We start from the raw sequence: 16029 nt of genomic DNA, 5'->3' as shown, positions 1-16029 counted from the left end.
AAAGAAGCCATTTCTACAAAAGCACACATGCAGCATCGTTACATGGGCCAAGAAGCATCAGAATTGGACAGTGCAAGATTGGCGGCAAGTTGTCTTCTCTGATGAAACCAAGATTAATGTATGGGGCTCTGATGGCTTTAAGTATTACTGGAAAAGACCAAGCGATCCTCTTCAGCCTCATCATCTAGACTTTACAGTCAAGCATGGAGCCGGTAAATTGATGATGTGGGGCTGTATAACCTCTGAAGGACCAGGATATGCTTGCCAAATTTACGATGGTAACATGAACTCTGATGTTTACCAGCATATTTTGAACACTACGCTTCGCGATACCATGGAATACTACAATTTCAACTGGTCCAATATTTACTTCCAGCATGATAACGACCCGAAGCACAAGGCAAAATCTACAATTGCTTGGTTAAATAATCACAAAGTGCGCTACATTAGCGATTGGCCAGCTCAGAGTCCGGACTTAAATCCCATTGAACATGTATGGTACCAACTGAAGTTGAAGCTTAGCTGTTACGAACGTAGAGCAAAAAATGTGGATGAGCTTTGGGAACGGGTAGTAAAAGTATGGAATGGCTTTGATAAAGAGCTTTGCCAAAGGTACATTGATAGCATGCCGGCAAGAATTCAAGAGGTTATCAATAAGAAAGGCGGCCCAACTAAATATTAATAAAAAAATTCATTCTGTTCAAATTTTCGTTTTTTAAATTTTCAAATTGCGCGCTTCATATTTCCTTTAATACTTATCCAATTGGGCTTAAGTTCATATGGTTTTTTCAAGACACATGCCACATCTACTATGTAAGAACACAGGTAGCCTGTGCCATTGTGGCAGGATGTGCACCACAAAAACCGACAAAAATGGAATCTTTGCAGCAGTTTTGTGACCTACTGTACAATGACACCGTTCTCGAGCCATGTTTTTACAGACTCATCAAATATTGGCATCATCTTACTTGCAATAGAATACTGCCGGACATGTGCATGTTTTCCATGAGGAGTGTTTAACTGTACGACTGCTTCTGGTAGATTACATAAGGAATGAACAGCAATCTGCTGATTTTTATCGATGTGAGATTGCAGTGCTTGTAGTAAAGCTTCATGCTCTTCTGGTGTGCCAGCATTGGAAACATTTGGAATGTATTCTGAGTCTTCAATAGAATCATCGAATTTGACTTTGTTATCATCCCAATTGGTGGCAACACCAACAAGGCGAATTCCTAACCTTGGTAAAATATCCCTCCCGAAAATAGCGTCTACTTTATCATGCATATTTAACACCTCAAATTCATGAGCTACAGTTTGCCCTTTGGTTTCCGACATTTAATTTATCGGTCACACCCAATCGTTTGACAGTTTGTTCTTTATCTGCTAACAGTAATGAACCATGAACTGGAATAATACGCAGTTTCAATTTATTAACAGCATTTTTACTTATGAAAGAAACATCTGCGCCTGTATCGACGAGAGCTATTAATCTATGATTGTTCAATAAGAAAGGAGCGTGTAATGAATAAGGGCTTTGAAGCATAGTAGGATGTGTTTCCTCTTTTGTTTCTAAACTATAGCAACGAACATTACCTTGCTTGTGCTTCTTTTTCTCCCGAATTTGTTTCAACGCTTTTTGAAACGGACTGATGATTTCATCATCATTTAAGAGGTCATTCATAACCTCATCCGCAGGATGTGTTTGTATGATCTCTGGTTCAGTAGTGGTCTGTTTCTCAACCTTCTCAAAATTATGAACCGTTATACGTGAATCATTCGCATTATTAATTTTCTCTTCAAATGATCTACGCCTTTGGGAAAAATTACCAGTGTAGTTTCTGGGTGCATCTTTGCGTGCTCTAAAACCCGTATCTTTATTCAAGTAATGGTCACGACGTTTTTCCATTTCTCGACATTTGTCGAGGTGACCTGGGGTATATTTCTCCCCACAATAGCGACATTTAGGCGCGCTGTGTGCCGGCCTTTTATGGAAATTTCTTTCCCTCTTCTTGTTTTCGGGAAAGTACCTCTGCTCGTCGCCATGAAACTTTCTTTTCGTTTCTATTTGCCTTGGTGCCTTCTTGTCGGCAGGCTTGAACTGAGATCGTTCCTGATTTTTCAAACCAGGGAAGATCTTCTTGCATTCTTCTATGAAATGCATCTTGTTGTTTTCTATGATTGTCTGGATTTTCGACAACGTATCATCTTCCAAGATGAAATCAGCATTCTTCTTGGCACGTATTTCAGCCAGTCTTCTTTCCAAACAATCCTTGACAGGTGGAAGCAATGTGCCCAGGAAGTGCATCACTGCCAGCGGACTGTCCGCAAACTTGGCTTTGGTCAAAAGATCTATGTATCTGTCCACATACATGTTCAAGTACTCGCCGTTGGGCTGCTTGATTCTCATCAGCTTTTGACGATACTGCAAGTAGGTGAAGGACTCACCAAAATTGCCTATGAGAGCGACCTTGGCACCTTCCCAATTGCTGTTTTTGAAATCAGCGACAGTCAGCTTATGTTGGAACCAATTGATGCTCCTATCATCCTGGCCATTTTCAATGGACAACTGGAGATATCCTAGCCAGTTCTTGTCAATGTTGACACCATAATGTTTCACGATGGCCTCAAACTTCCTGATGAAGTCCTTTACTGTCTTAAAGGCATTGTCATTCTTCACATCATCAGGACTGACCTTGCTGGAAGAGTAATACTTAGGATTGTAAGCAGCACTGACCAACAGGCGAAAGGGAGGTATGACCTTGATGGGGACAGTAGGCTCAGACTCACGAGTATTGTTGGCATTGTTCCCAACCTCATTTATCTTTTGGCTAATTTCATTAGCGCTAACCTCAAGCTTGGTAATACGTTCCTCGTAATAGTCCAAATCTTCCCTGTACTCGCGTATTTGGATCTTAAGAGTCTTTCTTTTCGACTCATCTTCTTCAAGGTCACGCTTCTCAACTAACTTGTCGAGCAAGTCAGCTGTCTCATCGTACTTACGATTAAAGCGTTTCAACTTCTCAGGGATGCTGCTCTTACTTTTCGAAACAGACTTAGAAGAACGCGAGGCGTTCTTTTTCTCACCGCTAATGGCGCAGCGAGCGTTGTTCAGAGGTGCATCCTCCATGACAACGTCATCTTCAGCAGTGGACAGACTAATGGCGTCACCACGTACTGAGGACGATTCGTCCTTCTTTATGGAAAGAGAGTTAAGTCTCTCTCCTATAGCACCACTGACTGAGTCAGCAGGAGAAGGCGAACGAGAACGGGAACCAGTGACCATTTCCACGTAGGAAGGTGACCCAAGACGGTCAGAAAAGTTGTCCAGGCCAGGGGCCACAGGAGAAGCAGGACAAGAGGAAGCAACCTCAGAAACAACAGAGGACAAAGAGGAAACAGAAGAGATGGAAGCACGAGATGTGCGAGTGGGGCGGTTGTTGCGGGTGATGACGGCCATGTTATAAAGGTAGTAGCAGTTGGAGTGGCTTATTGAAAAAAATGAGATATTTGGTACTTATAATATGAAAACAGTAGGAAGTCAATAGCTAACAACTACTATTTATTAAGAAAAAGGAGAGGAACTAATAATTTAGAATGAACCCTGGATTATATCGTCTGACTATTAATTGTATAGTCTGACGTAGGCTGGACTGAGATCAATAATAAAATAATAAATAAAGACATCATTAATGACCAAACACGACAATGCGTTCTTGGTTCTTGGCTTGTATGAGACCAAAGATTGCCAAGCGTTTTGATTGTTCTGTTGTCCTTTGAAGTATTTCTCGAGCTTCTTCCAATATGTTGGTTCTTTGTAAGACATATTGCAGTTCTTCGTAGATTTCAGTAGCAAATTTGGCTTGAAAACGGGTTGTATCGGCGATGTCATATATCTTGGAGATAGCATCGGTGGTGTCTGTTTTATGTCTACTAATTTCTTTGTAGAGTTCGCTGTTGATGCGCTCGGGGGTAGTCCATTTGTCCAAAGTATATCTTTTGCTGTTTTTTCTGAATCGTTTGAAATTTTCTTCCTGTTGTTGTTCACTAGTGTCTTCAAGTTCGGAAGTGATTTCCACTGGTAAGAAGGTTCCGTTTTGTCTTTCTTCTTGTTCTTGTTGATATCGTCGAATGAAAGCAGAATATAATGCTTCCATCGCTTCTTCTGATATGTTGAGTTGTTCGTTGACATTTTCCCCCATAACTATATCCACGAATGTGCGGCTTTTGAAAGGTATATGGGAAAAGAGGGAGATAATATTATTTTTTATTATTATAAATTAGCTGAATTCTTAAAAAGGAAAATAAAGCGTGGTTCATTGAAGCATTTACCACATTGAGCGACGGAACGCAGTCAACGAGGATTATTAAAGGAACGCCAAATAATCATTTGCTGTATATCATCTCTTAAATCCTTCTGATCAAGTCATCTAACAATTTAAGAGATGAACTTTAGTATAAATACAAGATAATACTTTAACAAAATAAAAGACATTCAGTTATCAATATATTCCTTTTCTATTTTCTTCTGACTTTAAATTATATTATTACAATTTAATACTTTAATAGGGACTGTTGGGTTTGCTCTGACACACAAGAACTGTAAAGATGGGAGTATGTGTAACGTAAGAATGGAGGTGAAAAAAGATAATTTTATTTAAATTCAGATAAGGCTTATTAAATATCTTAACAGAACAAAACAACCGAATTTAAATCGTTGCAGTTTATAAAGAACGCCTTACAGTTTGCAACGACTACCTTATACTATACAACAACCGCCTCTAGTGTTATAGCAACTATCCAAAACACTAAAAACAAAGCAAACCATAAAATCCAAAAACATATAAATAACCCCAGATAATAATCTCAAAAATACTTCCTTTTCTTGACTTTCTTTACTTCACTTCTAACTTACTTTATTTTTACTCTTTCTTTTTATCAAATAAATATTCTTTTAAAGAGGCAAATTATCTCTTATTTTATTTAATATCAAGAACAAGAAGTCCCTTGAAGCTATTGTACTTCATTGTAAAACACCTTTTATTTTTTTTTTTATCGTTTTATTCTACTTTAATCAAAACAGTTTGATCTACTTTATAAAATCTGGTGGTCACTATAATAAGCGAATCAAGCCAAATCTGACTCTTATAAAAACAACTCTTATATCAATTACACTCAAATCTGTTTATTTAAACCTTAACTCAATACATACAAGCAAGAGAGTCAAAATTATTACACTGCAACACAATGCAGCAAACTTTGGCAGCTTTTGATTTCTCTCTAACTAGTTCAGATTCAGAAAAATACAAAAAAATATAGAATATCCACAAAATCATCAAAAACAGCATGTAATCAGAAAAGCCAAAAACATATAAATAACTTCAATATTCCTTATATTTGACTTACTTCATTTCACTTTATTTATTTTACTTTTTGATTATTCTAATAAGCAACATTCAAAGTACATCTCTTTTATTTTTCTTTTATTTTACTTAACATTGTGACCATAGTAATGAATAAAGAGCTCACATGAAGTAAAAAAATGAAAGAAGTCAAAAAGTGAAAAAAGTCAAAAAAAAATATTACATATATATAACCCATCTTTTTGTGAAGAAATCGTTTTTCAGTTTAAATCAATCATATGTTTTTACTCAATAAATAACAAACTTTAACAAGAAAGTCCCTGTTCACTTAAATGTTTTTTACTCTATCTTAACTTTTATCAAGAAACATCGTATTGATCTTATACATAAGATCTAGTGGTCACTACTTAACAAAAATCTGCTTATATTCTATATTAAACAACAACTTACAAGACAATCTTAACCTTATGATCAAGCTTTGCAAGCAAACTTTACCCAATTTAATACATAAACCTACAAGTCAACCGTACAGTAACAATGTCAAAAAAAAAAAAAAAAAAACAGAAGATAAGATGAGTTTTTATATTCTCTTTTATTATATTGATTATAGTTATTACAAACTACTTTAAGAAAATGGGTAATCACTCGAAGAAAGCAATGGTTACAACTTGATATATGTATAAAGACATATTGATAGCAACCAAGAAATTGCTTAAAAACATTTGTAACTGAATTAAACAAGACTGAGGGATTTTTAATTACAATTAAATAATAATACAAATAAACAGCGTGTCTATTAAATTTTCTCGCACCTTCATATTAATCAATTATTATTTGATGAAAAACTTCTATTTGGTATGCTGTAACAAGTAGCCTTCTATCATTGCTTAATTTATTAATAAATTTATACTTTTATTTGCATGTTTAGTGGATTTTATTCTGTAAATACTGGTTTTCACATACAACTAACTTTTATCACGTATTCGTATTATTTTTTTTTTTCGAGTATTTGATAAAGCGCATATTATTATATACACAGGTAACAATATGAATTAAACAAAAATGAATCGCAGCCAAACAATTTATTTTTCAACAGTCATGTATGATTTTACAACAAAGTCAATATTGATTTGAGAAAGAAATGATAATCAAACGGTTGATTAGTTGAAGAAAAGATTGACTCTTCCATTTTTTGTATTTTTTTATAAGTTTTCTGTAGTGTTTTATGTTGTTTTTTTTTCTTCTCTTTTTTGAATATTTTATCAATTGTTACTAGAATAATGGCTTTGGCGCAGGTCTGTTGGATTGGTGATGATTCCCTCCTCTGCCCCTTCCTCTGCCTCTTCCACGCCAGTTATTTGACTTATGATGATTATAGTGTGAATGGTGCTGCGTTTGCCGTTGTTGCTGTTGTTGTTGTTGCTGCTGTTCTTCTTGCTGCTGAGGTATCATTTGAGATTGCATTCGCTGTTGGGCTTGCATTAATTGAACTTGTGAATCAGACATGATAGATTGCTGGCCTTGTTGTTCTTGGTTTTGTTGGTGTTGACGTGTTGCATTAGCTTGTTGTCTATTAGGTTGTTGTACCTGGGCATCTTCCAAAGCATTAGGGGCAACATAAAGGTTTTTGTCAATAACAGGTGGAATAGGTTGGATTTCGGTGCCCAATTCTCGTTCAATCTTATATAAATTGAATCGGTCTTCATAAGTGATTAAGTTAATAGCCAAACCAAGATGACCAAAACGTCCCGAACGACCAATACGATGCAAATATGTCTCGGCATTCTTGGGGAAATCAAAATTGATAACTACATTAACCGCTTGAATATCGATACCACGGGTTAAAAGATCTAAAAACTGCTTGTTTAGTTTTTTATTCTTTCAGTTATTTGGTTAAAACGTGTACCTGAACAAACTAAGTTACGACAAACACCGTTCCTGAAATCATGAAAAACACGATTACGATGACTTTGTAACATCTTAGCATGCGAGTAAAAGCAAGAGTAACCCAACTCTGTAATCTTTTTAGCTAAAAGTTCTACTCTATTTGTTGAATTACAGAAAATGATGGATTGATTTATTTGAAGCTATAATAATGTTTTTAGTTAGTTTGTCCTTAAAACATTATTTCTTTTTACCTTTGAAAACAGCGTGTTCAAGCAATGTACTTTTTGTTTTTCTTCCACATAGGCATAATACTGAGTAACGCCACGTAATGTCAATTCATCCATTAAGTTAATTTCATAGGGCTTAATCAAAAATTTGTCTTTAAAGGTTTTTACAACCATAGGGAATGTCGCACTGAATAACATAATTTGTCTATTATTAGGGAAATAACCAAGAAGTTGTTCAATGATGGGAGTAAATTCAGGAGATAATAACTTGTCAGCTTCATCCATAACAAATGTATTTGCGGTACTAAAATCTGCAACACCTTTTGATGCTAAATCCAATATACGACCGGGTGTGCCAACGACAACATGTACAGGTTCACTTAGGCGCATTATATCATCTTTTAAAGTGGTTCCACCAGTAGTTACCATGACTTGGATATTCAGATGTTTACCTAATGTTTTACATACTTGAGAGGTCTGTAATGCTAATTCACGTGTTGGGACGAGTATAAGGGCTTGAATTTTTGATAAACTGTTATTAATTTTTTCTAGTGTGGGAATAATGAATGCCGCCGTTTTTCCTGTGCCATTCTTTGCTCTGGCAAGAATATCACGACCAGCTAATGCGAGTGGGATAGCCTCTTCTTGAATAGGTGATGGCTTCTCAAAACCAGCTTCAAAAATACCCATCAATAATTCTCTTTTTAAAAAATAATCTTCAAATTCGTTTCCTTTTGTTGCAGTAACATCCTATTTAATTTGTACAATTGAGTATTCTTCTTCTGCTTTTATTCTTTTTTTTTTTTTTTTTTTTTTTTTTTTTTTTTTTTTTACCTCAGTTTGTGGTCTATTATCTTTTTGTGGAAGCGCAAGAGTGTTTTTCCAGTTTTCATTATCACGACTAAAAACAAAAAAAGCTTATTATAACTGTTTTATTTCTATTTTAGCAAGTCCAATTCTTACCTTGTTTGGTTTGTTGACATTATAAATTATACAAAAGTAACTTTAAAAAACAAAATACTTTGCCTTCTGTAAAAAAAAAAAAAAGAAAAAGAAAAATTCGAGATTAGTTGAATGCTTACAATTAAGATGACGCAACAAATTATGTGATTGGCTGATGCCATCTTCTCCCAATGTTTCGTATTACCTTTTATTGTTCTTGTTTTGGGGGTAATAGAGCTTATTGCAACTGGAAGAGTGATCTTCCAGATTGCGCTTTCATTTGTCTTTTTATTTTTTCCTTTTCTCAGAAGACATGATATCTGGTAAACAAAGCAAATCATTTTGAAAAGCCGTTTGCATAAATCGCCTTGCACAACATCTGAGCTTACAAATGTGGTTTCCAACTCTTTTTTTTTCTTTAAGTCTTTTAAAAACAGTCAAATATAAGAAACAGATACGTAGTTTATACGTTTTAAATATATATTGGGATTAACAAAATGAAGATCGTATGATATATAATAAGGGGTGGAATATAGCTTTAAGCGTCCAATATCTTTCTGGTTTGGGGGTGACTTGTTTGTGTACCTGTTTCCTCATCATTCGACAGGCTACGCATACGTTTCCATATATCTTGACTAATGCTGTTTTTATCATTGTGTACATCTGAATTTATTTGCTGCTCCCACTGTTCATGATCTGATGCTGTATATGTTTTTACATTGTGAGAAGCAAATGCAGCTGCTGGTGTGGGACGGTATGGATTATTTGGATTATTGCTGTCTAGCTCCTTATTATAAACAAACAAAGGATAATCGCGCCCATCTCCTTTTCTAGAAGAACTCATTGTTCGCATCCATCGAGGATTTAAAAAGCTTGCTTTTTTGCGCGAAATTCTCCTGTAATAATAATAAAGTCCCAGGCCTATCAAAATAAGCGCAAAGAGACCAAATCCAATACCAAATCCTTCCCTTTTAGACTTGTCATCATCTTTGGTGGGAGCTAAAGGATTTTGAAGGACACTCAAGTCATAATTGAATTGAACAAACTTGGTATCCGTGACATTAGGCAAATTAAATTTACATTCGGATATTGTTGTTGTCTTAGTCTCCATAAGACTTTTTGCGTCAACGCTAGTAACCCATTTCCAGCTATTCATATCAAGTATATAAACAAGTCTGTTGTAATTATTATCATCTTTTTTTCCCATGATCACCACCATGTAATTATTAATATTTACTGCTCCATGTCCAAACATGCCAGGTGGTGCACTACCTTTGATAGACTTTTTGGACCAAGCCAGTGTGCATGTGTCTAGGACGTAAATATCAGCATCAACTGCAGTATGTGTCTGGTTCTCGCCAGCGATATAGCCTCCAAACATAACAATGGATCTATTATCAGGCCCATTTACAGTAGAATAACTAGAAGAGATTACCTCTAGTTAGCTTTTTCTTTTGCTTCAAATAAAATGCTTTACCCTAATCGATGAGGTGGAATGTCACCAAAAGTCGTTATAGTTGCAGCAGTATTGGATACAATATCGTAGACCAAAACACTATTGAAGTCAGTCAAAATCACATCACTTGGCTCTGAAGTATTTGCACCAAATGTTACACCTCCCATAATAAAGATTTGGTCATTACTTTAAAATAATTATTAGTTTTTTTTTTTTTTTTTTTTTTTTTTTTTTTTTTTTTTTTTTTTTTTTTACATGATATTAGAGCTATGACCTGCTCTGGAAGGCCGATGTGCGTTGGGATAGCTTGGATTTAAAGTTTGCCAAGTCATAGGAGTTTTTGTTGTGTCAAGGCTCGTAAAAGTGGAAGACTATGCATGAAACCATATTAATAATTCACTGTATAAAAGAAGTGCGTATTTTGATGTTTACAGCATTTGTTGTCATACGGTACTCGTGTGTTTTTGTATTAACCATTACACCCCCATAGTAATATACAAGGTTTGTATTTGGATTCACAGTAGCCGTCATTAATGCAGTAACTGGTGGTGAATTTTTTAGTAAAAGTGCTACCATAAAAAAGTTATTTTTATTTTCATTAATAAACGTGATCCAAGTATACCTGATGTGCAAGAGAGTGTTTTGTGGGTGCACTTTACCATTTCTTCCATAATTTCAGTACTATTACCGCCCGCTTGCAGTAAAAAGTCACCATTAGCATCCTTGAACGCTACACCATGTTCATATGGTGAAGTTTTAATAGGTAAGAATTGCCATTTTAAAGTATTTGTATCTATTCCATTAGTGTAGTCAAGAATGGAAAACTGTGTCTGTAAAAGAAAGGGGTCATTTTAAATATATAGATTTGGAGTAGTTTATGTAATTTACTATTGTTCCACCAACGGCATAAATACTATGGTTGTAAACTAAAGTAGAAAAATAAGCTCTTTCATCTGATTCCTGTTGAGCTAATATCAAGTTTGGAAGGAGTGCTAAAGCAATAACGGCCATTTTTACAAGAGATTTTCCAGCTCTTGGTTTCATCATTTTAAAGGAAAGTAAAGTAAAGTGAGAAAAGAAAAAAAGATGAAGAAGAAAAAAAAAGTTTGTCTTCCAATTGATGAACATGTAACATAAAAAAGTTGTACAATCCGCCTTTCTCGTGAAATACTCACGACAATGAAGCGGATTTCAAAATTGCCAACATTAAATGCTTGGAAAATATAGCAAACACCCCAATAGCAGATGATTAGTCTCAAGATGTAATACATGTTAATCTATGAATTAGTTATTAAGCTAATGAAATTGAGGCATAAGGTTCTTAGCTAGCCTTAAAATCTTTGAATTACTCATTAAAAGTATATTTTTTATATCAATCTCCGCTGAATTTGGGACATGAGATCCACTTGACTTGTGAGTCACAGAAAAGCTTTTCAAAAATAAGCTACTCCTTTATAGTAAGCTAACCGTCAAAGAAAAAAAAGATTTGGTTTGTAAAAAGTTGATTAAAGATAATACAAATAGCTGACTATTTGACTAGGAATCGTCATTGTTTTAAAAATATTGTATGTTAAGCTTTTTATTAAGTAGGCTGATGCTGCCAATTTGATGTGAGGTGTAAAATTATTAATATGAATTGTTGAAAGACACATAGTAAAAATTTCTATAAAATTCCATCATGATGATTTAAAGCTTTCTTGCAATTCAGTTAAACACTATAGAGCTATTTTAGTTCATTGTTCATATTACTATTGCGACTTAATAGTTTGCATTTCAATAAATAGGATGTACAACCTGACCTTTGGTAAGCTTAAGGCAGAGCATATTTTTAAAATGTAGATCAAGGGTTTATCGATTTGGACAGATGCCCTTAACATGATTTCTTGTAAAACTTCTACTGGTTGACAAAATTATCATCTATCACTAGGTTCTCTAAACATGCAGAGAAAACAAGATTATAGTTATGCTCAGTATTTCCCTTTAAGGTTGTTTGTGTGAATGTGCTTTCAACCATGAAATGAATATTCTTTATAATACAAAAAGTTTTTAAGATAAGCTATATTAAAAAATTTTTATATGCTATCAAAGGAAAATGAAATAACACTAAGTTCGAATATCCTTATCCATTTACTTTTTAAGCGTAAAAAAATGGAGCGGATCTACAGGAATTCTTCTATGAAAGTAATATGCTAATAAACAATTCTACTACTTGGAAAAGAATAATATTTGCTAAATAGTGTTTGTCATTATGTTGTAAGTTTTTTTTTCTTTAAAAAAATAATATTTGATGAGTCTTCCTTCTATAGGTGATAAAGAAATGATCACAAGTCAGTTAATCATTCTTCTTGCTAGTACATCGTGTTTTATTATAGCAATTTTTGAATATATTATCTGAGCAAAAAGTAGTATATATTGATTCAATATGCAAAAGCAGCCCTGTATTTTTTTGGCCTGACCATTTACTAATAAATAGCATTCATGGGAATCTAGATTTGACTTGTCAATGCAGACACCGTCAGTCTATTGGCATAGAATTTCATTGGTGATAATAGAGAGTAACTGTCTAAATTTGTGAAGGAAAGAGCGTTACGATTGACCGTATGATCCTTGTTATTAGCAACATGCATAAAAAGTCTTATAAACACATTATGTTTGTCATCTATGAATGACGCGTTTTACATTTTAAAATGTCTCCAAGTATGTCAAATGAGTTTTTGTTGTTAATGTCAATGTTTTTATCAACTTGTTATTTTTTCAAAAGAATAGAATTAAAATTTCTAAACAGATTCATAGCTGTTACTTGCATTATAAAGATATAGAGAGAGGTAAATAATTACTGAAAATGTACAGAGTACTCTTAGTGTTTAATCAGGTTTTTCATGTTTTGCTCAATAGCGCGCAATATCATTGGCGGTTACTCTAGGTCAGATTTAAAATGCCGTCAACGATCATTGCTACTTTCAAGTTTGTAATGCAATTGCTTTTTTCTTTATTTTTCTACCATTTGATATTATTTTAAGAGACCTTAAAGCTTCTTGAGAAGACATAAAGCTTATGGTACAGGTACGTATTTAGAGTATCCCCAGAACAATATTACCTCAATTTAACGAAAGAGGCAGTCAATGCGTCTATTTTGATTGTGCTTATTTGTTATACTAATAACTGGATGTCATTTGCATTCAATACATGTATCTATGTTATCAATCCGTACCTAGTACAACTTGACGTCTATTTTAAAAAATTAAAGTCAACTTTCACTAGATTTAGTAACTGTATTCTATTGGCAGGGATTTGGACCGAGTTCATCAAAAAAAGTCAGGGTGCACAATAAAAGTATGAAGTAGTATTTCTACAAAAAGAAAAGTATGAAGTAGTATTTCTACAAAAAGAAAAGTATGAAGTAGTATATGACAACAGCTATGGATACTTGCTTAATGTCCTGCTTTTATTTAATTCATAGAAAGCTGTTGTACCGCATATGCTAGTTTCCTTTTGATAAAACTTGACTAGCTACAAAATTATTTGAAGATTCAAATCAGTTTTTGTATGTATGAATAGATCCAGCAATTGATCATGGCTTGTTAAAGTGATCTAAATAAGTCTCAGTTTATTTACCCGATTATGACAGGTGAGAAGTCCCAGGCGAAACGGACTTGTTGTTCCTTATTTTCAGTGCAAAGACTAACTCAGATCAGCAAATGATAAAGCTTTTCACGGAAAAAAAAATTTAAGGTAAAAATAGACTGAAAATATTTTCACACTTCTTTTCTTTTTATCCCTCTTTCTCTCCTTTCTCTTCTTTTTTTTTTACATAAAAAACAAATTAAGCAGAGACAACATGAAGCATTCATTTGTTACAGCATACTTGCTGCTCATATTAAATCTTTGTTTTCAGGTTGTACACAGCACATCCAGTGTAACAAAAAGCAGTAATGCCACTGTTCGAGCTATTATGCCTAGAGCCGATCCTGCTACAAACAATGATATTGGAGCATCTCCTGTAGCCAAAGCAGCAACTTCTACAGGCTCTGATAATGTAAGAATCATGCTCATATACTTTTCTTAACAAATGATTATAAAATTCGGTTACTGACTGTACCTTAATTCTTGTATTTTCTTCATAAACCATTCTATATTACAGAATAGTCAATCCAACTCTAATGATAATAGTTCCAATGCGGCTGCTAACAGTCCTAACGTCGGTGCTGCTACAACAGTGGCAACCTCTGACAGCCCTGTGGCAACTACCAATCCTGCCGTTACTCAAGACCCTATTACGACTACAAATCCAGCTACACCTACCACTACGTCTGACGCCAATCCATCGCCTACCAGCACGACTCAGACACCGGCACCAACAACTACTGTACCTCAAACTACAAAGACAACAGACAAGACCTCACCTAGTACTACCTCAGATGCCCCTTCTTCAACCACCACTTCTACCACAGAAGCATCTGCTGCCTCCTCAAGCTCTAGTAGCTCCAGCGATTCCTCAAAGAGCACTGTTTCTGCTACCAGCGCTATTTCAGGATCCAGCACTTCCAGCACAGCCCTTCCTTCCTCTTCTACCACACCAAGTCCAGAAACTACAGCTGGGTCAAGCGAAACAAACAAAGGTGCCATTGTAGGAGGCATTGTAGGCGGCATTGGTAAGAACAATAAAAAAAAGGGGGGGGGGATAGAAAGCATTTATACTCATTTTTTATATTTTTCAAGTGGGTGTTGCTTTAATTGGAGGCTTGATTGCATTTATCAACAGACGAGGAGGGTTTGCTAGCCGTTCTAAAAAGCAAGGAAATGAACTGAACGGAGACAAGTACATGGTTGACATGAACCAGAATGAGTTTGGTTCAACTGCTGGTGCAGGCATCGCAGCGCCTTTGTCACCTTTTGAAAATCGTCGTTTTGTACCTTCTCCTCAACCCATGTATGCACCTAGTGAACCTAATAATGATTATCAGGAGGGCTACAGTCAAGCAGGCTACAGCCAAGCTGGATATAGTCAGGACGCTTATCATTCAGATGGATATGGCTATTACGGATATCCTCAAGAGTACCCTCAAGAGTATCCTCAACATCAGCAACAACATCAGGATGCTTACATGTATTACAATGAACAGCCCTATGTAGATCCACAAAGCCCTTACGTTGACGCTACGTCTCCTACATCTCCCACATCCCCTACAGTTTTTGCAGGCACAATGTCAGAAGCCAGCTATCAAAACGCAGCCAGTAAGCCAAACTTGAAGGAATACAATAAACCAAATGAAGTATAGAAAGGAAACATGTCATTTTTAGCTTGATAAAAGTAAACCATATTAGACTGTATAATAAAGATAATTTTTTTTTCTCCCGCTCCTCTTTCTCTTTTCCACACTGTGAATAGCCTTATTATCAATCAATGAGATTGCCATTTTATTGGGTACTGAAACGTTTGTTTCACTGTCATTAAGTGTTGACGCAAGCTCATTCAATCATTTGTTCTAGAATCTACTCCGAATCAGGTATATCCCGCCTACTGCACTACTAGCATTTTATTGTTTGTCTAGGGCAGAAAATAAAGTATTACATTCCCTTTTTTGTTCTTGTTATTAGTGGCAAGAGATATAATTGTATCACTGCTTAAATGAACAGGGATATGCTTCTGGTTTGATCACAGGTAGTAAAGCGCGATGGGCTGTCAATAACAATACCAATAATAAAAACTCGTCTTTCATTATAACATGCTTTTCTTTATGTCTTTCAGAATTTGACTAAATAACTCTACAGCTAAAAAAAGACCCAATGGCATACTGAGGTATTATGCGATATTTCACAAACAATGACACTCGATTTCTTCTCTTATCAAACATAAATACAAAAAATGCCTAAAAGTATATCTGAAAGAGGAAGCAAAGAAAGATAGGTGAATTCAATGTTTTTTTTATTAGTTCTTATGTTAGTCTATCATCTGTGCCGATTATAAACAAAATAGATAAGAAAGTTATCCATGTAACTTTTGTATCTGTACTTGATCTGTTTAGCTTTGTGTACTGTTACAAGATGAGAACAGATTACTCTAAACGGGTAAAATAATATACAAATATGTATGTGTGTGTGTGTTTATTTTATTTGAACAGATAATTTACAAATGAATGAAAGGAATAAAAAATAA

General features: G+C 34.9%; 4 protein-coding genes across 4 annotated transcripts; 1 reads left to right on the top strand and 3 right to left on the bottom strand.

Moving 5' to 3' along the window:
* Nucleotides 1-900: 900 nt before the first annotated feature.
* RO3G_08608 (uncharacterized protein) lies at nucleotides 901-4154 on the bottom strand (the record flags this gene model as incomplete). Its single annotated transcript, XM_067663198.1, has 4 exons — nucleotides 901-1268; nucleotides 1447-1482; nucleotides 1594-3513; nucleotides 3695-4154. 4 exons carry the CDS (start codon nucleotides 4152-4154, stop codon nucleotides 901-903), a joined length of 2784 nt encoding a protein of 927 aa, XP_067519299.1.
* Nucleotides 4155-6632: 2478 nt separating this feature from the next.
* RO3G_08607 (ATP-dependent RNA helicase DHH1) lies at nucleotides 6633-8457 on the bottom strand (the record flags this gene model as incomplete). Its single annotated transcript, XM_067663197.1, has 5 exons — nucleotides 6633-7210; nucleotides 7267-7447; nucleotides 7499-8224; nucleotides 8309-8375; nucleotides 8438-8457. The coding sequence occupies 5 exons, from the start codon at nucleotides 8455-8457 to the stop codon at nucleotides 6633-6635; spliced, it is 1572 nt and encodes a 523-aa protein (XP_067519298.1).
* Nucleotides 8458-8954: 497 nt separating this feature from the next.
* On the bottom strand, nucleotides 8955-10919 carry RO3G_08606 (uncharacterized protein; the record flags this gene model as incomplete). The annotated part of the gene is made up of 6 exons (XM_067663196.1): nucleotides 8955-9807; nucleotides 9894-10058; nucleotides 10128-10243; nucleotides 10305-10441; nucleotides 10561-10702; nucleotides 10761-10919. 6 exons carry the CDS (start codon nucleotides 10917-10919, stop codon nucleotides 8955-8957), a joined length of 1572 nt encoding a protein of 523 aa, XP_067519297.1.
* A 2791-nt stretch (nucleotides 10920-13710) lies between these two features.
* On the top strand, nucleotides 13711-15151 carry RO3G_08605 (uncharacterized protein; the record flags this gene model as incomplete). The annotated part of the gene is made up of 3 exons (XM_067663195.1): nucleotides 13711-13908; nucleotides 14014-14524; nucleotides 14592-15151. 3 exons carry the CDS (start codon nucleotides 13711-13713, stop codon nucleotides 15149-15151), a joined length of 1269 nt encoding a protein of 422 aa, XP_067519296.1.
* Between the last annotated feature and the right edge of the window lie 878 nt (nucleotides 15152-16029).

The sequence above is a fragment of the Rhizopus delemar genome, genomic scaffold (assembly GCF_000149305.1).
Source record: "Rhizopus delemar RA 99-880 supercont3.6 genomic scaffold, whole genome shotgun sequence".
NCBI classification, from domain to species: Eukaryota; Fungi; Mucoromycota; class Mucoromycetes; order Mucorales; family Rhizopodaceae; genus Rhizopus; species Rhizopus delemar.
The sequence above is the reverse complement of the archived record's forward strand: the minus strand, read 5'-3'. Positions and strand labels throughout refer to the sequence as shown.